This window comes from Barbus barbus, assembly GCF_936440315.1.
Source record: "Barbus barbus genome assembly, chromosome: 33".
In the NCBI taxonomy this organism is placed as follows: Eukaryota; Metazoa; Chordata; class Actinopteri; order Cypriniformes; family Cyprinidae; genus Barbus; species Barbus barbus.
Window position 1 is genome coordinate 12,458,557 of NC_136761.1, and position 22,276 is coordinate 12,480,832.

The 22,276-nt window shown below is 36.8% G+C and overlaps 2 protein-coding genes across 3 annotated transcripts; one reads left to right on the forward strand and one right to left on the reverse strand.

The window, feature by feature from the left end:
* The first annotated feature begins 229 nt into the window (after nucleotides 1-229).
* LOC306853727 (DNA-directed RNA polymerase II subunit RPB2) lies at nucleotides 230-14,921 on the forward strand. Of its 2 annotated transcripts, XM_079391356.1 has the most exons (25): nucleotides 230-343; nucleotides 693-765; nucleotides 4,788-4,938; nucleotides 5,032-5,144; nucleotides 6,026-6,245; nucleotides 6,426-6,584; nucleotides 6,705-6,869; nucleotides 6,958-7,154; nucleotides 7,440-7,559; nucleotides 7,660-7,846; nucleotides 7,981-8,124; nucleotides 8,217-8,356; nucleotides 8,553-8,664; nucleotides 8,752-8,906; nucleotides 8,984-9,182; nucleotides 9,352-9,520; nucleotides 10,110-10,206; nucleotides 10,310-10,404; nucleotides 10,825-11,075; nucleotides 11,166-11,255; nucleotides 11,956-12,063; nucleotides 12,484-12,597; nucleotides 13,192-13,352; nucleotides 14,155-14,350; nucleotides 14,635-14,921. In XM_079391356.1, exons 1-25 carry the CDS (start codon nucleotides 325-327, stop codon nucleotides 14,722-14,724), a joined length of 3,525 nt encoding a protein of 1,174 aa, XP_079247482.1. In that variant the 5' UTR covers nucleotides 230-324; the 3' UTR covers nucleotides 14,725-14,921. The 2 variants fall into 2 exon arrangements, with proteins under 2 accessions (XP_079247482.1, XP_079247483.1); XM_079391357.1 differs by lacking the exons at nucleotides 230-343; nucleotides 693-765 and adding an exon at nucleotides 2,238-2,303.
* Nucleotides 14,922-14,965: 44 nt separating this feature from the next.
* LOC306853728 (insulin-like growth factor-binding protein 7) lies at nucleotides 14,966-22,272 on the reverse strand. Its single transcript, XM_079391358.1, has 5 exons — nucleotides 21,635-22,272; nucleotides 19,811-19,920; nucleotides 17,850-17,957; nucleotides 17,475-17,601; nucleotides 14,966-15,977 (listed from the first exon to the last, which is right to left on the reverse strand). The coding sequence occupies exons 1-5, from the start codon at nucleotides 22,047-22,049 to the stop codon at nucleotides 15,958-15,960; spliced, it is 780 nt and encodes a 259-aa protein (XP_079247484.1). The 5' UTR covers nucleotides 22,050-22,272; the 3' UTR covers nucleotides 14,966-15,957.
* Nucleotides 22,273-22,276: the final 4 nt, after the last annotated feature.

A 22,276-nucleotide genomic window follows, 5' to 3' on the forward strand; every position in this document is an offset into this window, starting at 1 on the left:
AAAATCGCAAAATATGTTAAAAGAACAGTAACATTGCTACATTTATTCGTCACCGGAAACATTATTTTGGACAAAGAATAATATGTAAAAACATTTTAGTTATTTAGATATTTAGTTATTTAACGTATGTTATATAACATCCATACCATGAATTACTATATCATAAATGTTTAAATTAATGTGAATAAAGATAATAATATCACTTGCTTCGGAAGTGACGTCTAATTCCGTAGCCGTTTGTGTAGTTCATAGTGGCTCAGAGTGAGTCGCGCTGATAGCCTCTTTTTATTTAATCAGAAATAAAGTTATTCACCAGCAAATATCATGTACGATCAAGACGAAGGTATGTGAGTGGAATTATAAGCGTGATATGTGTTTCTTTATGTTGTATTGCAGTGAAATGTGTCGTTATATCCTGTAGTTTCAAGCGTCAACACAACGTAACCGGCTAACAGGCTAAAGCTAGCTTTGTCGCAAATAAACTTATGACAAACCAACCAACTTTTATTATAATAAGTCTAGAGTTTATATCTAATGCAAGTATTTAATGTGTCCTCCGTTTTAAAACTGATAGAGAGAAGTCTAAAGTAATGAATCTGATAGTAAGCATGAATTGTTAGCTACAGTGTTGTTACAATATTTGCCCCAGATAAACTCATTCTACGAGTAATTAACTTTCGTAATTATTGTAGATATTCAGTATGATGAAGATGATGATGAAATCACCCCTGATCTGTGGCAGGAGGCCTGTTGGATTGTTATCAGGTAATCAATAAATAAATGGAAATAAATAAATAAATAGTCATTGCAGTTGTGCTGGAATTTGTGTAACTTTAATTACAGCAGTTATATAAATATGTGTGTATACGCATACATACACATACACACACATATACATACACACACACACACACGCATACATACACACACACATACATACACACACACACACACACACATATATATATATATATATATATATATATATATATATATATATATATATATATATATATATATACATACAAAAAGGGGAAGTCGTGGCCTAATGGTTAGAGAGTTGGACTCGTGATCCAAAGGTTGCGGGTTCGAGTCTCCGGCCGGCAGGAATTGTAGGTGGGGGGAGTGAATGTCCAGCGCTCTCTCCACCCTCAATACCACGACTGAGGTGCCCTTGAGCAAGGCACCGAATCCCCAACTGCTCCCCGGGCGCCGCAGCATAAATGGCTGCCCACTGCTCCGGGTGTGTGTTCACGGTGTGTGTGTGTTCACTGCTGTGTGTGTGCACGTTGGATGGGTTAAATGCAGAGCACGAATTCCGAGTATGGGTCACCATACTTGGCTGAATGTCACTTCACTTCACTTCATATATATATATATATATATATATATATATATATATATATATATATATATAGAGTCATGGCCAAAAATATTGGCACCCTTGTTAAATATGATGAAAGGCTGTGAAAATTAATCTGCGTTGTTAATCCTTTTGATCTTTTATTTAAAAAGACAGAAAATTCACAAAAATCGAACCTTTCATTGGATAATAAGAATTTAAAATGGGGGGAAAATATCATTATGAAAGGTTTTTTCTCTAATGCACATTGGCCACAATTAACGGCAACCTTTTATTCAATACCTTTTGAAGCCTCCATTTGCCAGTTTAACCGCTCTAAATTTTCTCCTATAATGCCTGATGAGGTTAGTGAACACCTGACAAGACATCAGAGACCATTCCTTCATCCAGAATAACTCCAGACCCTTTAGATTCCCAGCTCCATGACGGTGCTGCTTCTCTTCAGTTCACGTCACTCATTTTCTATAGGGTTCAGGTCTAGAGGACTGGAATGGCCATAGCAGAAGCATGGTTTTGTGCCCAGTGACCTGTTTTTGAGGTTTGTGCTCGGATTATTGTACAGTTGGAAGATCCAAACATGGCCCATTATAAGATTTCTAACAGAGTCAGTCACTAATTGATTTTTTGGTATTTGATAGAAACCATGATGACATGTGTCTAAATGAGATGTCCAGGACCTCCAGCAGAAATATAGGCCCACAACATCAAAAATACAGCAGTATATTTCATTGTACACATGGGGTACTTTTTATCCCTGTGTTCACCGAACCCATCTTGAGTGTTTGCTGCTAAAAAGCATTTTTTTTTTAGTTTCATCTGACCATAGAAGCCAGTCCCATTTGAAGTTCCAGTCGTGTCTGATAACTGAATATGCTGGAGATTGTTTTTGGATGGGCTAGGAGAATTTTTCTTTAAACCCTTCCAAACAACATGTGGTGATGTAGGTGCTGTTTGACTCTGCTATTTTAAATTCTTATTATCCAATGAAAGGTTATATATTATATATAATATATATATATAATATATATAATATTATATATAATGCCGCTGCAAGATTAATCTTTAATGAGCCGAAAAGAACGCACGTCACGCCTCTGTTCATCAATTTGCACTGGCTACCAATAGCTGCTCGCATTAAATTCAAGGCATTAATGTTTGCCTACAGAACCACCACTGGCTCTGCACCCCTTTACCTAAATTCTTTACTTCAGACTTATGTGCCCTCTAGAAGCTTGCGTTCTTCAAGTGAACAACAAATTATTGTACCATCCCAAAGACACAGAAAAACACTTTCAAGGACTTTTTCATTAACTGTTCCCATCTGGTGGAATGACCTGCCCAATTCAATCCGAGCAGCCGAATCCTTACCCATCTTCAAGAAACGGCTAAAAACTCATCTGTTTCATCTTTACTTGACCCTCTAACTCTAGCACTATCTATTCTAATTGTATTTTATCTATGTCTTTTTATTAAAAAATAACAATAATAATAATAATTATCTGTACTGCGTTAGGCTAACCAAGACTTGTAATAGCACTTGCACATTGTTGCTCTTTTGTTGGTTTTGATTGCTTCTTATGTCCTCATTTGTAAGTCGCTTTGGATAAAAGCGTCTGCTAAATGACTAAATAAATAAATAAATAAAATAAATATATTATATATATGTATATATATGTATATGTGTTTTTTTATTATTTATTTTTTTAAATAAAAGATCAAAAGGATTAACAATGCAGATTAATTTTCACAGCCACCTTTGATCATATTTACCAAGGGTGCTGATATTTTTGGCCATGACTGTATATGTGTATATATATGTGTATGTACAGGTGCATCTAAAAAAATTTGAATATCGTGAAAAAGTTTTTTTTTCTTCTGTAACTTATTTCAAAAAGTGAAACTTTCATATATTCTAGATTCATTACATGTAAAGTAAAACATTTCAGAAGTTTTTTTTGTTTTAACTGTGATGATTAGAGCTTATAGCTCATGAAAGTCAAAAATCCAGTTTCTCAAAATATTATAATATTTAAATTTATTTAAATTTATAATATTTTAAATTATTATAATAATATGCGTTTCATTAAATGGCAATCCCTACAGTATAAATTCCGGGCATCTTTAGTTCTTTGAAACCACAATAATGGGAAAGACTGCTGACTTGGCAATGGTCCTCAAGTTGACTGGAAGGAAGAAATAGGGTAGGAAAAGGTGCACAAACAACAGGGATGACCGCAAGCTTGAGAATACTGTCAAGCAAAGCCGATTCAAACATTGGGGAGAGCTTCACAAGAAGTGAAGTGAAGCTGGAGTCAGTGCATCAAGAGTCACCACGCTCAGATGTCTTCAGGAAAAGGGCTACCAAGCCACTTCTGAAACAGAAACAACGTCAGAGGCATCTTACCTGGGCTAGGGAGAAAAAGAACTGGACTGTTGCTCAGTGGCCCAAAGTCCTCTTTTCAGATAAAAGTAAATTTTGCATTTCATTTGGAAATCAAGGTCTGGAGTCTGGAGGAAAAGTGGAGAGGCACAGAATCCAATCTGCTTGAAGTCCAGTGGGAAGTTTCTGAAGTCAGTGATGACTGCTGGTAGACCAACAATAGACCAACACTGCTGGTGTTGGTCTATTGTGTTTTATCAAGTCCAAAGTCAATGCAGCCGTCTACCAGGAGATTTTGGAGCACTTTATGCTTCCATCTGCTGACAAGCTTTATGGAGATGCTGATTTCTTTTTCTAGCAGGACTTTAGCACCTGCCCACAGTGCCAAAACCACTTCCAAGTGCTTTGCTGACCATGATATTACTGTGCTTGATTGGCCAGCCAACATGCCTGACCTCAACCCTATATGGAATCTATGGGATATTTTAAAGAGAAAGATGAGAAACAGTCGATCCAACAATCCAGACAAGCTGAAGGATCAGTAGTGGCTCAGCAGTGCCTCAGGCTGATTGCTTCCATGCCACACCTCACTGATGCTGGAGTTTGTGCTAAAGGAGCCCTGACCAAGTATTGAGTGCATAAAAGAACATAGTTTAAAGAACTTGAACTTTTCTGTTTTGCAAATCCTTTTTTTGCTTGATCTTAGGAAATATTCTAATATTTTTAGATACTGGATTTTTGACTTTCATGAGCTGTAAGCTCTAATCATCAAAATTAAAACACAAACTTTTGAAGTGTTTTACTTTACATGTAATGAATCTAGAATATATGAAAGTTTCAGTTTTCAAAATAAGTTACAGAAAATAAACTTCCACAATATTCAAATTTTTTTTAGATGCACCTGTATATGAATGTATGTGTGTGTATATATGTATATATAATCGTTTGACAGCACTATATATGAGTTATAATATATGTATATATATATAAAAACTATGATGATGCATCTAATTAGTAAGAGTGAACTTTTACCTCTCTTTCCAGCTCATACTTTGATGAAAAAGGTTTGGTGCGACAGCAGCTGGACTCATTCGATGAGTTCATCCAAATGTCTGTGCAGAGAATTGTGGAGGATGCTCCACCCATTGATCTGCAGGCTGAGGCCCAGCACACATCTGGAGAGGTGGAGGAACCGGTGAGTGGAATCCGTGCCCTTTTATCATATGCGGTTATGGTCCTAAAATAAATAGACTAGACTGTTACTCATTTGATTTATGTTTTTCTGCAGCCTCGGTACCTCCTGAAGTTTGAGCAAATCTACCTGTCCAAACCCACTCACTGGGAAAGAGATGGCGCTCCATCACCTATGATGCCAAACGAAGCCAGACTCCGAAATCTTACGTGAGTTTTGAACCTTTACACAAAATATTAAAAAAAAAAAAAAAAAAAAAAGTTTGCATATGTTTTTGATTATTGTATTTGATACATTAAGCTTTTACGGCTCATGTAGTATGATATAGGAGAATATAGAACTCATATTTGAGGAGGACAAAATTAAAATTTTGAGGCCCAAACTGAGCAAAAATATAGACATATAAGATGAAATTCTAATAGCGTGTAGTGTGAATGATTGAGACCTTTATAACAGTATAATAGACGACCTACATAAAACGCATATAAATATCATTTGTCACTCTATATCTCCAAAAAAATGTTGCAATGTCTTACCAAGTTGTTTACTTGCACTTAATATTTTAGCCCTTAGTGTTATGAGCAAAGCTCTGCAGTTTTTATTGGGCAAAACCTACAATGTGATGGTACAATACAATGACGATTGAGAGATGAAGAAATAAATGTTCCTTGAAAGGCTGATGCATCATATTTAATACTCCCATTTTAACTTTTTTTTTTTTTTTTTTTATGTTGTATGAATAAAGTAAACCCAAGTTGTTTTAGTCTTGTATGTCTTCATCTTGAAATGTCACTAACGATATAAAAGTTGTTTTTAAAAAAAATCAGTATACTCTAGATTTCACCGTTTTTAGAATTATTCTAAAAGGCATTTACATACTAAAAAAGTATAAACTATCAAACAGATGACAGACTTTTCAGCAAAGTTGAGATCATTTTGATAATTTACAGACCTTACAAATTTGCGTAAAAGGTTAAAGAGTATTAAGTTGCATGATTTAGTGTGAACCTCATATTTGTCCTACATATTTGACAGAGGCAGGCAGAGCTTTTATCACATGTTGTATCTGAATGCGTGTTGTGACTTGCAGGTATTCTGCCCCTCTGTATGTGGATATCACAAAGACTATCATAAAAGATGGGGAAGAGCAACAGCAGACACAGCATCAGAAAACCTTCATCGGCAAAATTCCCATCATGCTCCGTTCCACGTACTGTCTCCTTAGCGGCCTGACGGATCGTGATCTTTGTGAGTTGAACGAGTGCCCACTGGACCCTGGAGGCTACTTCATCATCAATGGCTCAGAGAAGGTCTGTTTTTTTTTTTTCTTCATAATACAGTATTAAAGACATCATAGAATTATTTTGTTAGTGAAATTGAATGACATAGTTTGTTGACATTTTGCGTCAATTGAATTTTCTTTCAAAAGTATGATTTACATGAAATGAGATTTACTAAATTACATGTAATGAGTTCTGTTATTTCTCCAGGTCCTGATTGCTCAAGAGAAGATGGCCACTAACACAGTGTATGTGTTTTCCAAGAAAGACTCCAAGTATGCTTACACAGGAGAGTGCAGGTCATGTCTGGAGAACTCCTCCAGACCCACCAGCACCATCTGGGTCAGCATGATGGCCCGTGGAGGACAGGTCAGAATCTGTAGACTGTAAGCTAGTATTCTGCTTGCAGATTGAGCCAAGTTGAGTGTTTTTTTGGATTCATTAATTTTTTGGCAAACAATCTTATGCAAATATTTCTTCTGCATCCAGGGAGTAAAGAAAAGTGCCATCGGCCAGAGGATTGTTTCCACTTTGCCGTATATCCGGCAGGAAGTACCCATCATCATTGTATTCCGTGCTTTGGGATTTGTGTCTGATAGAGACATTCTGGAACACATCATCTATGACTTTGATGATCCTGAGATGATGGAAATGGTATGTCCCATTTCAAAAGCAGCATTAAGCACCTTTTCATTTGGTTCAGCTCCAGACTGGTAACAACATTCTCTGCTTTTTTCCACAGGTGAAGCCATCTTTGGATGAGGCCTTTGTGATTCAAGAACAGAATGTGGCTCTGAACTTCATTGGCTCCAGAGGGGCCAAACCTGGTGTCACCAAAGAGAGAAGAATCAAATATGCTAAAGAGGTTTTGCAGAAGGAGGTGCTGCCACATGTTGGTGTATCAGATTTCTGTGAGACCAAGAAAGCATATTTTCTTGGGTAAAATAGCATTATGAATTTATCCTGTTGGCTGCAGCTTTTTCATTTATAAAAAAAATGATATTGCTAAGTATTATTACAATTTAATTTTTACAATTTAACTTTTATTTTTATTTATTTATAAATAAATAAATAAATAAAAATAAATTTAACTCTTTTAATCTATTTTAAGATGTAATTTATTCATCTGATGACAAAGCTGAAATTTCACCAGCCATTACGGTGTCATATAATCCTTCAGAAATAGTGTAATATAATTAAATACTGTGTGCTTTCTTTGTTTAGTTACATGGTTCACAGACTATTGTTGGCTGCTCTGGGCAGACGAGAACTGGATGACAGAGATCATTATGGCAACAAGAGGCTTGATCTCGCTGGACCCCTGCTTGCGTTCCTTTTCAGAGGGTAAGAATCATTCATTAAAAACATTCAACTTGAACTACTATACGCATTCATTGTGTATAGTTCAAGATGGAAATGAGATCCAGAATTGAAATTTTTCCAGAATGTTCAAGAATTTGCTGAAGGAGATCAGAATCTACGCACAGAAGTTTATTGACAGGGGGAAAGACTTTAATCTTGAGCTGGCCATTAAGACTCGCATCATTTCTGACGGACTCAAGTACTCTCTGGCCACAGGAAACTGGGGGGATGTAAAGAAAGCACATCAGGCCAGAGCTGGAGTATCGCAGGTGAGCTCAGATATGCTTTCTTTTGTTTACAAATGTTTCTTCCATTGCTGTATCATTTTTACTAACAGTTCACTCACTGTTAATAGAATTTCAAGGTGCTCATTTGTTTCCTCGTTGACTTTTTATATGCAAAGGTGTTGAACAGGTTGACCTTCGCTTCCACTCTTTCCCACTTGCGCCGTGTAAACTCGCCTATAGGACGAGATGGCAAGCTGGCCAAACCCAGGCAGCTTCATAACACACTGTGGGGTATGGTGTGCCCTGCTGAGACCCCAGAGGTAGGATACCGTAACACTAGTATGTATGTGACCTTCAACCCTAACCTAAGCTTTCAATGAAGTGATTAAGATGGAGTGAAATTTTGTTGCAGGGCCATGCTGTAGGTTTGGTGAAGAATCTAGCACTCATGGCTTATATTTCTGTGGGATCTCAGCCGTCCCCCATCCTGGAGTTCTTGGAAGAGTGGAGCATGGAGAACCTGGAGGAAATCTCACCTGCTGCCATTGCAGAGTGAGTGTCATCCTGTTCTATAGGGGGCAGCAGCACACCGCTGAAATCGACAAGCTTCACAAGATAAACATTTTGATTTCACAATGATGCTCCTAGTGTTTTAATTGACTTTCTTTGTTTATAAAATCATAGTCAGTTATTTAATCGACTTAGATTTTTATATAATAATACTGAATAATTGTGTTTCTTCCTTCAGTGCAACTAAGATTTTTGTGAACGGTTGCTGGGTGGGTATTCATAAAGATCCAGAGCAACTGATGAACACACTGCGTAAACTGAGGAGACAGATGGACATCATTGTTTCTGAGGTGTGACATCACTTGTGCACCACTCCAGTTTAACGTTTTATTCAGTGTACAGCACCTAACTGTGATCTTGTTTTCATTGTGGTCCAGGTGTCAATGATCAGAGATATTCGTGAGAGGGAGATCAGGATCTACACAGATGCTGGAAGGATCTGCCGTCCGCTGCTTATTGTAGAAAAACAGAAACTTCTTCTAAAGAGACGACATATCGACCAGCTCAAAGAGAGAGAGTACAACAACTACAGGTACATACCTTTGTGAAAAATATCAGGTTCCGGAATCTGCCTGTTCCTCAGTAACAGAGCATCTTTCTCTTGTGTAGTTGGCAGGACCTGGTAGCCAGTGGTGTGGTTGAATATATTGACACACTAGAGGAGGAGACTGTGATGTTGGCCATGACCCCAGATGACCTTCAGGAGAAGGGAGTGGCTTATTGCTCCACCTACACACACTGTGAGATCCACCCGTCAATGATTTTGGGCGTCTGTGCATCTATCATTCCCTTCCCTGACCACAACCAGGTACCTACATATTACCTGTATGCTATTGTGGATTTATTAACATTTTAGAGTATTTTAACATCTGCAAACCCAAATATGATATTTAATTTGACGGTTCTCTAGAATAACCATTTGTAACTAAAGAACTTTCATAATATAGCGTCTAAATGATACACTCTTCCGTATACAGTCTCCCAGAAACACGTACCAGTCTGCTATGGGTAAACAAGCCATGGGAGTTTACATCACCAACTTCCATGTGCGTATGGATACCCTGGCACATGTGCTCTACTACCCCCAGAAACCCCTAGTCACGACTCGTTCCATGGAGTACCTGCGCTTTAGAGAGCTGCCGGCAGGTAATCAATTTCTTACATTGAACAGTAGTACTGCATCTGTTTTTACACTACCGTTCAAAGGTTTGGGCTCAGTGAGTGAGTTTTTTTTTTTTTTTTTTTTTTTTTTTTTTTTTTTAAGAAATGAATTATTCAAGAGGAATTTGTTAAATTTATCAAAAGTGGCAGTAAAGACATTTTAAAATGTTACAAAAATATTTCCACTTCAAAAAAACTTATTTTTTTTATTCATCAAAAAATACTGAAGTTACATTGTTTCTACAATATTAAGCACAACTGTTTTCAACACTGATGATAAATGTTTCTTGAGCATTAAATCATCATATTCAAATGATTTCTGAAGGCTCTTATGACACTGAAGACTGGATTAATGGCTGCTGAAAATTCAGCTTTGCATCACAGAAATAAATTGGTTTTAAAATATAATGAAATTGAAAATGCTTATTTTAAATGGTAGTTTTTCATAACGTTACTGTTTACTGTATTTTTCATCAAATAAAGGCTGCCCTGAACTACATTGAACTTTTGAACATTAGTGTGTAAATGATCTAATCATTTTAATTTTAAAACTGTAATAAATTTTTCTTAAAAGGTATCAATTCCATTGTGGCTATTGCATCATATACTGGATACAACCAGGAAGATTCTGTCATCATGAACCGTTCAGCTGTGGATCGTGGATTCTTCAGGTATTGGATTCTAGGTTTTAGCTGGTGAAATTATGTGAAACATCACTTAAAAATCTCCCTTTTCACAAAGTTCCTGTTTTGATTAAAATGTCTATGATCTCAGGTCTGTGTTCTACCGCTCGTACAAGGAACAGGAATCTAAGAAAGGTTTTGACCAGGAAGAGATCTTTGAGAAACCCACCAGAGAGACCTGTCAAGGTGCAATTCTAGTGTTTCTACTCTTATCCTAACCAGTCACAAAACAGTATGTTTGCAGCATCATATAATTATTCTGTCCTTACTATGGCATGGAGAAAAAAAATATGAGGGGTCATATAGGCCATAATTATTGAAAAGCCTCTTAGAAACCCTAGTGAAATGAAAAACATTGATAAACCATGAAATTCATTCATATGCATTACTGAGGAAAAAAAAGTCAAAATTTGTCTACTTTTTGTGTGGTCCCCAATGCATTTTTAGTTTGAATGTTTAGTATTATTGAGATTCGCAGTAAACCTTAAGATAATCATGGATGATGGGAAGCATTGCCTGACGCTTTATCATATCGCACTTGGCTAGAACATGGTGTTACAGAGGCATAAGGCGCATTATCATTGCTGTTTCTTTTTTTCTCTAAAGGAATGCGACATGCCATCTATGATAAGTTGGATGACGATGGTTTGATTGCTCCTGGTGTACGTGTGTCTGGCGAGGATGTTATCATTGGTAAAACCGTAACGCTTCCTGAGAATGACGATGAGCTGGATAGCACCAACCGTCGCTACACTAAGAGAGACTGCAGCACATTCCTGCGCACCAGCGAAACCGGAATTGTTGACCAAGTCATGGTCACGCTAAACCAAGAGGGCTACAAGTTCTGTAAAATTAGGGTATGTATTGACTCTTGAGGTTTATTTTGCCAATCTTTAAAACACTGTTAGTGCCAAATGCATAAATGTAATTTTGCAAACTTTGTGCAGGTCCGTTCAGTTCGTATACCACAAATTGGAGACAAGTTTGCCAGTCGTCATGGTCAGAAGGGTACCTGCGGTATCCAGTACAGACAAGAGGTAAGTGTGTACAAAAGTTTGGAGGCTGGTACAATTATTTTATGTTTTCGAAAAAAGTATTTTATGCTCATCAAGGCTGCATTTATTTGAGAAATATAGTAAAGAAAGTAGTATTGTGAAATAATATAGTACAATTTAAAATAACTTTTCTATTTTAATACATTTTAAAATTTTTGAATTTTCAGCATCGTTACTCCAATATTCAGTGTCACATGATCCTTCAGAAATCATTCTAGTTAGTTGATTTGCTGCTTTAAAAAACTTTTTTTTTATCAGCATTAGAAAATGGTTGTGCTAATTAGTAATTTTGTAGAAAAAGAACACCATTTATTTAAAAATATATATATTTTGTGACAAATTTCTTTACTGCCACCTTTTAATCGGTGTAATACATCTTTGTTGGATAGAAGTATTAATTTAATAGGAAAAACAAAACTTTACTGACCTCAAACTTCTGAATGGAAGTGTGTAATGGAGGCTGTAATGTTGTAGTGCTCATTTTTAATGTCAGTGTGACTGAATGTGTATGCCAGCTTTGTTTAGACTAGCCTGTAGTTGAAGGTCTGTATACAGGATGTGACTCTTAAGCAGTTCATGATAGCAGAGAGACTCACAGATGAAGGCCTTGTAAACAGTCACCCAAAAGCTCAAATGCAGATAAAGTGTGCATCTGACCTGAGCTGTGAATTTCTCTCATTAGGACATGCCATTCACATGTGAAGGAATTACTCCAGATATCATCATCAACCCTCACGCCATCCCCTCCAGAATGACAGTTGGCCATTTGATCGAGTGCCTGCAGGGGAAGGTACTTTGGTTCTCTGCTCCTAATCCTGCATATCATGCTTGTCTTTCATCTCGTTGTCTACATTGGCAACAGATGTTTGTTCTGGGAACGTGTGTTTACACACATGCACTGCAAAAGATTCTCCAGCTAAGTCATGTTGGCATGTTTGGTACTTTGTAAGGAAGGATATTTTACAGAATTTAATGATTCTGCTTCCAGAGCCTTTTTTTTTTTTTTTTTTTTTTTATTCCTTTTTTGTAATGATTATACATTCTAATGTGCACATTTATGCACTTTAAAAAAATGTTATTAATATGTAGTTAATGTTTAACTACACATTGTAATATGAGCAGCCAGTTAGTAATTACACTGATTTAACTCATGAGCTTCTATTGTATATTAAATAAATATATTCTTCTTTTTATTTTCTCTTCTGTTCAGGTGTCTGCTAACAAAGGGGAGATTGGTGATGCCACGCCATTCAATGATGCTGTGAACGTACAAAAAGTTTCCAACCTGCTGTCAGAATACGGTTACCATCTGAGAGGCAATGAGGTGAAGAGCTTCTTCCTGCCAATGTGGCAGCACTATTAAAGGGATAGTCCAGCCAAAAATGAACATTTTTATAATTTAAGCATCCCGAAGTTGTTCCAAACCTGTATTCGTTTCTGTCTTCTGTGGAACATAAAATAAGATATTTTGAAGAATGATGGTAACCAAACAGCTCTGGTTCCCATTAGCTGCATTTCCATTACAGATTTGTGCAAAACTTTTGTGAAATATAAATTTTTCAAATTGCCTGAAAAACCACCTTATGCAAGCGTAAAGAAGTCTTTGCAATTAAATGGGAGTTTTTGTTTTTACTTGTTTCCATTGGCCAAATGTTCAATTCGCAGTTTTTAATTTGCGCAGTTTGATGGCTAATGGAAATGCAGCTATTGACACACATTCAGTTGATTCCAGTGGGAGCAAAACAGTTTGGTTATCAAAAATAATATTTTCATTAGTGTTCTGCAGAAGAGTGTCATACAGGGTTGAACAACGTGAGGATGAGTAAAAGTTAAAATTTTTGAATTTTGAATGGACTGTCCCTTTAAGAATGCATTTAAATATGTTGAAGCATGTTTCTAATGATAATGTTTTTTGCAGGTTCTGTATAATGGCTTCACTGGCCGTAAGCTCACCTCTCAGATCTTCATTGGACCCACATACTACCAGCGTCTGAAGCACATGGTGGATGATAAGATCCACTCCAGAGCCCGTGGTCCGGTCCAGATCCTCAACAGACAGCCCATGGAGGGTAGATCACGGTGAGATAGCACTATTATACTTGCAGTTTTTTCAGGCATATACACTCATGGGCCACTTTATTAGGTACACCGGTTCAATTTCTTGGTAACACAAATTGCTAATCAGCCAATCACATGGCAGCAACTCAATGCATTTAGGCATCTAGATGTGGTGAAGACGACTTGCTGAAGTTCAAACCGAGCATCAGAATAGGGAAGAAAGGGGATTTGAGTGACTTTGAACGTGGAATGTTTGTTGCAGGGATGTGACTTTTCATGACGTTTCTTGAGTCAAATAAATTGTAATAATTTCTGTAAGATCGTGTGACTCTGAAAACTGGAGTAATGAAGAAAATTCTGCTTTGCATCACATGAATAACATTACATTTTATAATATATTAAAATTTAAAACTTTTTTATTATTATTTGTAATATTTCACAATATTGCTGTTTTTTGTTTTTATTTACTTTATCAAATAAATTCAACCTTGATGAGCAGAAGATATTTATTTCAAAATCATTAATAACTAATGTTTCCAAACATTTGGCAGGTACTTTAATAATAATAGCAATTCTATATACTTTACTATAATACATTATAGTACTTTATTATATTGTTGTCATGATTATTAAATGCGGCTTTTCATTTGTTACAGGACAATAGTATGTATTACAATATAAGAAGTCTTTTAATGTGCTAAAATATATATTTTTAATCATAAGTGCTGGGGGCGTGGCTTGTGGGTGTGGTCAGATTCCTTCTTTTTTTTGTCTCTAGCTGATTACATGCCTGAATACATATTTTTATATTTTTTTTATTCAGTGATGGTGGGCTGCGTTTTGGAGAGATGGAACGTGACTGTCAGATTGCTCACGGTGCCGCTCAGTTCCTAAAAGAGAGGCTTTTTGAGGCTTCTGACCCATACCAGGTCCACGTCTGCAATCTATGTGGCCTCATGGCCATCGCAAACACCCGCACACACACCTATGAGTGCAGGGGCTGCCGCAACAAGACACAGGTGAGCAAGCACTGATATCCTGACTGGATCAGGTAGTCATTAAAGACAGCATGACATGAAATTTCACACTATCAGTTTTCTAAATGCTTGTTATTGATCTTATAATCGATTCATCCAGTGCATGGATGCAATAGGGGTTGTTGGTTCAGTTCCCACAAGGAGCAAGCAATGACCTATTACCTTAAAGGGTCTATTGAGCATTTTATAGAACTTGCTTTGGATTATATAAGATGATAAAATGGGCTCTTTCGTGACTCTTTCCATCATGTGCTCTGCTCTTTCAGATCTCTTTGGTGAGGATGCCGTATGCCTGTAAGCTCTTATTCCAGGAGCTGATGTCTATGAGCATTGCCCCACGGATGATGACCAGCTAAACAACACACAAATGAATGACGGAAAACAGGATATACAGAATAATGGAAAAAATCATAGGGAAAATGATTTTGAATGGATCCCAACAGCACTTCCTGCGGTAACTGCTGGGCTTGTGAACTTGTGTTGTTTTTCATGTGTTGTTGTTCTGGAACAGATATTTTGGCTGTTCAACCTAGAATAAAATAAAGTTTCTTTTAAAAAAAAAAAAAAAATGAAATGTGATCATGAAGACACACTACATGCCTCTTCAAGTACATCTTTATTCATTAGTGTTATACAAATATCAAAACATATAAACAGATGCATTAGATGCACAGACTTTTAGAGGACAACACTTAATTCTACTGTAATTTGGGAACCAACAGAAAGGTATTAATTCTTAACACCCAGAAAATTAAACTAAACCACCTCTGAACTACAGTTGTGACTTGTCATGGCATTAAAAAGTATTTTTGTTGGCTTGCTTTCACATGGCAATACACAAAGTTGAAAAAGCAAAACAAAACTTAATCTTAATTTAAAAAAAGGGGTAAAAAAAAATCTGATTTTTAAAATATTTATAAATTAATAAAATCTAGTTGGATATAATGTAACATTTACTCATGGCCCATGGTTCTCAATTAAATATGATTTTTGGTCCATCATACTAAAACATTTGAGAAACCCTGATTTAGATGTAGTCTTAAAGTTTTAACTGAACCTTGGAGGAACAGCATCTAAAAGATTGTGCACAAATAGCTGATGCTTAAAATAATTGTTTTTCAGCACCATAGATGTCAGCCAAAAGAAAACTAAAGGAATGAGTACAATTTGTATCATCAAAAACATCTTCAAGCAAAACATGCATATGATAAATGGAGACGAGATATTTGAGTGCCTTCACATGCATGCGAGTGTGAATGCTATGTGTGCCATATGAAGTGTGCGTGCCTGAATGTGAATCGGTGTATCTCTTCAAAAATCAATACGATGGCGGTCTCGGTTGGTGCTTTACAGTATCGAAGTTGTTCTGCTGGCAGACACATTGTAGAGTGAGGTAAAGTGTAGGAATGGAGAAATGTTGGGGTCTGGGTTTTTGTGAGTATCTCTGAACAACTTCTATAGAATAAAGTGTCCATATGCGAGCTGCTGTTTGTGGTTCAGGCGGAGTGCGTGAGCGGTGATTGGGCTAGTTGCTTGTCGTCAGTGCACCGGCGTAGTGTTTCAACATCTCAGTCAGAGGCCACATCCTCTTACAGCTCATCATCTTTCCCTGCATACAAACAGACAAGAGGCACCAATGACAACGAAGGCTTATCGTTTTCTAGTTGGCTGAAAAAAGGGAACACTGTTATACAGCCAAACAGAGGTAAGAATTTGGCATTACATATAGAACTTGCCAAAAAAACACTAATTCTGCTTCAAGATCACAATAAAAGCAGTTCAAATAACTTGTTTGCTGTATTCCAAATCTTGTGTGTGAGGAACAGATTGAGATTTAAAGGGATAGTTCACCCAATAATGAATATTCTGTCATTGTTTACTCAGTCAAGTTGTTGAGCACAAAATAAGATATTTTGAATAATGTTGGTAACCAAACAGTTAACGGTAGCCATTCACTGCCATAGTTTGATGAAAGAGATTTCTGTTGAAAGATACAGGTTTGGAACAACTTAAGGGTGAGTAAATGACACAATTTTTATTTTTGGGTAAACTATCCTTTTAAACTATCCTGTTAATTTAGTATTATTTATTTATATATTACTATTATTATTTATATAATAATAGTATAATACTATATTACTATATTAATACTACAACAGTATAGTGAAAAATAGTATAAAATAATATTTAGAATTAGCTATATTTTTATATTTTCAGTTTTCATTTTAATTTGAGAAATGTTTGTGTTTTTATAAATTTAATTTTTTAAATATATTTCTGTTCAGCTTTTTTCAGTTCCTAAAAGAACACATTTTCTTTAGCTTTTTTCTTATAGTGTTAGTCATTTTACTACTTAAACATATTTTATTTCAGTTAGTCCTCAAAGAAACATTTTTAATTATTGTATTACTATTTAGCCTTTTCTGTCCCTAAAAGAACTAACATTTTAAAGTTTTTTTCAGTACTAGTTTTTGCATCTTATTAAATCTTCACCTTGTTTTTTTCAGTTCGTTCCCAAGGAAACGTTTCTAATTTTTGCTTATATTTTATTTTTCATAGAATGTTTATATTTAATTTTATTTCAGCTTCATTTCAATTAATGAAATGAGTGATTTTTAATAATTTTAGATTTAGTTATCCATGCTTATTGTATGACTTCAGTCGTATGGTACTTTTTTGGAATTCTGGAAGCACTGTCATCACAGAATGATTTGAATGTTTGGAAAACAGCAGCTTGGACATTCTGCTATTACATAGAAAAAGGAAAGTCACAGGTTTGAAACATCAATGGTGAGTAAATCATGATTAGCTAGCGGGCATTTTCTTTAGAAATCATTCAATCTAATCTGGAATTTTGTTTTATGGGCTGTCAAAATGCAACAGTAGAAACTCTTGACACTGCAACCATCTTGCTCACAGGGAACTGGCAGGTGATGTGGGCCAAGAAAACAGCTTGGCATGATGGGACAAGTTCTATACATCATGTGCTGCACACATAACTTTATCTACTAATGCATGTCATTTATGTATCCTGAAGCATGAAGTAGGTGCGAATGGATGGATTTATTGTACATCAGTCAACCTCTGTTCAACTGCACTCACTCACCCTTCTTGGGAGGAATGTCATTGATGGAATCCACCACGTGAATGGTGCCCACGGCAGATGCGTCGCCCTGGATGTTGCTGGCGTGACACTCGTAGGAGCCGTCCTCATCCTTGGTAAGTGGAGATATCTGCAACAGATGGCCATCAGCTAGTTTTCACCCAATCTGTTCTCAATGTTTCGATAAGTGCAGAGAACTCTAAACAAATGTAACCTGAGATGGGCCTAGAGTGCTTTTAGAGCAGCGATGCCAACAAAAAATCCTGTAACGGTTTTGCGTTGCACAATAAATAACACTCGTAACTTGTAGCAGAACGCTTGTAGTAGTTATGCACGAAGAGATAAACAAACAAAAGAGTTTAGTTAAAACACACTTACTAGCACCCAGCCAGTAACCTCATGCTTCTCCGGGCCTCCGCGGGTCTGGACGGCCAGGTTGTCTTTGTCTCCAGGGAGTGGAAGAGTCTTGACTTTGCTAATAGATACCTACGAGAATCACAACAGCCATAAAGATATTTAATTTTGGCACTCTATGGGTTAATTCAAAACAAATTTCAACATATAAATTACTAAGCACATGATATTGCAGCACACTACAGCTTGTTTGTTCTGTGGTGATTTTGGTTATGCATGATTAAGTTTCACCAGACTCTACAGGAAGAACCATTTCATTCACACAGATTAGCAAAGTTTTTTTTTTGAGTTTTTCTAACTATAACCATATGTGGAATCAGACACAAGAGATCTTAAACTAGTAATTAATGTATTGCAGTTTTGTATGCAGTTTGATAAACAGCCATCTGAAGTCCTTTGAGTTTATGAGCATTTAGGTTTGGAAATGTTTAACAAAAAATTATTTGTAAAAATAGGGTTAGTATGAAGGAATTTTCTGTATTGATTTTATCAGGTATTTCCCTGTATTTTGAATTTATTCCGTGTTTTGGAGTTAAAAGAAATGCCCATAAAATGTCCTGGCAGAGAATGACCAGTACATTTTCTGTTTTCACATGTATGTTCTTGTAAAGTGTGAGGTGAACAGAGATAAACATAAGCATATTACTGAGGTTACAGTAAGGCTATGAAAATGCTGCTTTTTTGCATTTTTCTAAGGAAATACACATTTTCATTGGATATTGTATCTGCATATCAATTTGAGAAACACTTTGAATTTGGCGGAAATGCCATTGTTTTTAAAGAAATGTTAAATTTATGTTTGTAGAGTGAGTGTTGCACTTTTTTCTAGAGCTGAGTATCAATTTGAGTGAAACCTTTTTATTTTAATCAATAAAAAAATAATAATAACCAATTATATGAACAATAATAATATTTTTATTGAATAATTATTTTTTAATTTATTAATGATATTTATCATTTTCGTACTTTTTTTATTGTTGTTGCTGTTGTTATTATTATTTCATGTAATGGTACGTATTAACTTAAGTAAAAGAAATGGCAATTTCTCTGACTTTTCAAAATACTCCCCTCACTGTTTCTCAAGCCCGTCTTCCCGTCTTTCATTTTATTGCTTAAACTTTTTAATCTCCTCCCCAAATCTCAAGAGACGCTAAAAGTTGTTATTGAGCGACTCTGGGTCTGCATCTCTGTAATAAAAATATCCCGCAGGGCCCCTCAAACTGAGGCAAGGGTGAAATTCTGCATCCAGGACATAATCTAGTTTCCACCACTTATGAAGCATGACTAACCTGATAAACAAAAACCGCATAAGAAAATAAAACCCATATTACCTCACGGTAAAATAAGTCTTAAACTGATTTACAGATAGAAAACTGAGTTAGAGCACAGACATATTTTTAAAGACTAATATTTCCCAGGGTTTTAGATTTCCTGAGAGAGGTTAATATGGGACGTGGGGGGTTGTCATGGGAAATCACCATTAGTCATTTTTGTATCCAGTCATCCGCTGTGGCTTTTTATATTAGTGACGTTCTCTAAAGCCAGTACAAAGCAATGCCCAGTGCCATGGAATTCTTTGATCTTATCTTGAAGGAGAAAGACTGTCTCCTTTGGTTCTAAATTGGAAAAATGTGAAATGTGACATGCTTGATAAAGTGCTTCCCGCCTCTGATCTCTCCCTTGTTTGTGGTGCTATTGTTTCTGTGCTGTGTTATTCATAGAAGTGGACATCCTTTGACATAGCTGGAGCTGTAGTGTACGCACAAGCACATCCTTCCTCTTTTCCATATGAGTTTTGTGTTTGTGCCATAGAATCTGATACATGAAAATGTACCAGCTCAAACGTTACCTACTTGCAAAAGCAATATCCATAGATTAACTGATTTTTTTAAATAAAAAAAATAAATAAAAAAATCTGTTTTTACTTTTCTCCAGGTGAGCACAGGTGTTGGTATCCCGATGGCTTCACAGCTCAGGAAGACCTGCGAGCCAGTCACGTTCCAGACCTCTCCTGGAGCTGTTACAATAACTGGTTCTGCAGAGGACACAAAAGAAACCAAATGATTTAGAAGTTGCATTCTAGTTGCATATTATGAGCATGCCATGCTGATGTTATCAGCATATGGCTTTCCCTCGTGCCTGGTTGAGTAAGGAATTCTGGGACAAAATTTCTTATCTAATCACATGTATATTTATATACCATTAAAACTAAAATGCAAATTCTCCAAGTATGATACACAACTCAGATATAGATGTTTATTCAGGTTAATTGGGCCATTTCTTTCTAGTCATCTCAGTGGCAAAAAAGTGCCCCAGTTTACCTGAATTCATCCCTATTGTTGATGCCCACATGCACTTAGGTTATTTTAGCAAAGATAAAGGTAAGAAAATATGTTTTTACAACCTGCGAATTGATACCTTGTAGTTGAGGAGTAAGGTAAAACAAATCACTGTGCACTCCTTCTGAGTTCTGTCATATTGTCAGCTTGTTGGGTTGATTAGGAGAAGGCAGAGGTCAGAGAAAGCTCTACTGGAGGGGCTTTTCCATATACAGGATCCTCTGGCTCTTTTAATCCCACGCCAGAATGCTGTTCTAATGAATTATAGGCAGGTTCACTGATTCAAGTGGTCTGACTTTGCTTTAAAACAACAGTATGCCTGTGTGTTTAGCTAAACAAGACATTGCTATTTGATCAGGCCTGATCTCTCTTTTCAGAATTGAAAATCCACCCAAGAGGCTGGAATTTCAGACATGTCTGTTCAGGGATAGCGGAGCGTTACCACCCTGTATGAAAACAATGGCCTCTGGCCTGTTCCGTTGTTGCCTTAACACACTGTCAATGTATCTGTGTGTGTGTGTACAGTTAATTTGTCCCGGTGACAAAGTACAGGACGGGTCAAACGCTCCTGGGAGAAAAGAAACTCGAACACAAGCACATGACAGCTTATCATGTAGGACATTAACAAAGCAAAAAAATAATCTAAAGTAGAAAAGTAGTTGTTGACGCAGCTGTGGATAAAAGCCAGCGTTTCATTTCTTTGCACATACACTCAGATCCATGTGATCCTCACGGTCAAATTCTACATTGGATTAAATAAAAAACTGACCTTTAAATAGCTGTGGCTGGTTAGGAATACTTCAAAACATAGTCAGTGAACCATTATAAATATTAAAACTGCAGGCACATGATGTTTTGCTCCTGGTTTGGAGCCCTTTAGGTACAGAACTATAATTAGGCCAAAGCTTTTCATTTGTTAAAGATGAACCCACATATTGTGCTTACAATATTAATACATTGGCGTATAATATTAAAAGGTTTTTGGACGCTTAAATCACGCTCAAAAATGTATGAATTCCATTGTATTATGCAAATACATAATGCCTTGAATTCCTAGTGACAGGCTGCATTGTGACAAATTTATCCCTTAGTATGACAGCTATTGGGGCATGTTGTCACAAAACATTTTAACATTTTTTTCTAGGCAATTTGAAAATGTTAGTTATTTGGCCTGTCTATATGCCTATACAAAAACAAATCTCTCTCTCTCTCTCTCTCTCTCTCTCTCTATCTATATATAGGCTATATATAAATATAATAATAATAATAATATATAAATCAAACGTTCATGAAATATTGTAGCCCACATGCACTATTAATCAGCATTATTTAGGCCTAATCTAAATATTTTACTTGTTAAAGTTATTAAAGTGTTGACTGCTAAATTACAGATGTGTTTAGGCATCTCACCTTGAGCGCATTTGCCCTTGTTTCGAATCTTAATCTCGGGTTTTTTGTCCTTCACCGCTTTCACACTGGCTGCTTTCAGCTCACAGCCGCTGTTGTAGTTCACGCCGTCAGTGCCGCACACGGGATAGTTGTTCTTGCAGACACAGACCCCTGATTTACTCCTTTTGTCTTTGTCGCTCTTGACGCACTCGAGTCCAGACGCGCAGCGCTTGGCTGAGGCTCCGCGTCCCCCGCACGGCTCTCCAGCTCCCGACGCGCAGAGCTCGCAGCAGCCGCACGCGTCCAGCAGCGTCCCGGAGGAGCAGCCCTCGGCTGGCAGCGGAGCGCACTTACTCGGGTCGCAGGTGCCGCAGCTGCGGGGCAGCCGGTCCGCTGACACCACAGCGAACAATGTTAATAGCAGGACGCAGATCATGGTGAGGTGTGAAGGGTCTCAGTTTGGTTCAGAGTCTACTGCTGCTTTCTGCTTTGGGATGGAGGAACTAGACCCCGCCCAGCACGACCATAAACTTAGGCTACAAAAAAATATAGTTCATAGTTCTGTTGTTATTGGTATAATTTATGATACCATGGAATACCAACATGTTCACTGATGGATACAAGGGTATTCTGAATGGTTGCAAGGGTGTCCCAATTCAAAAG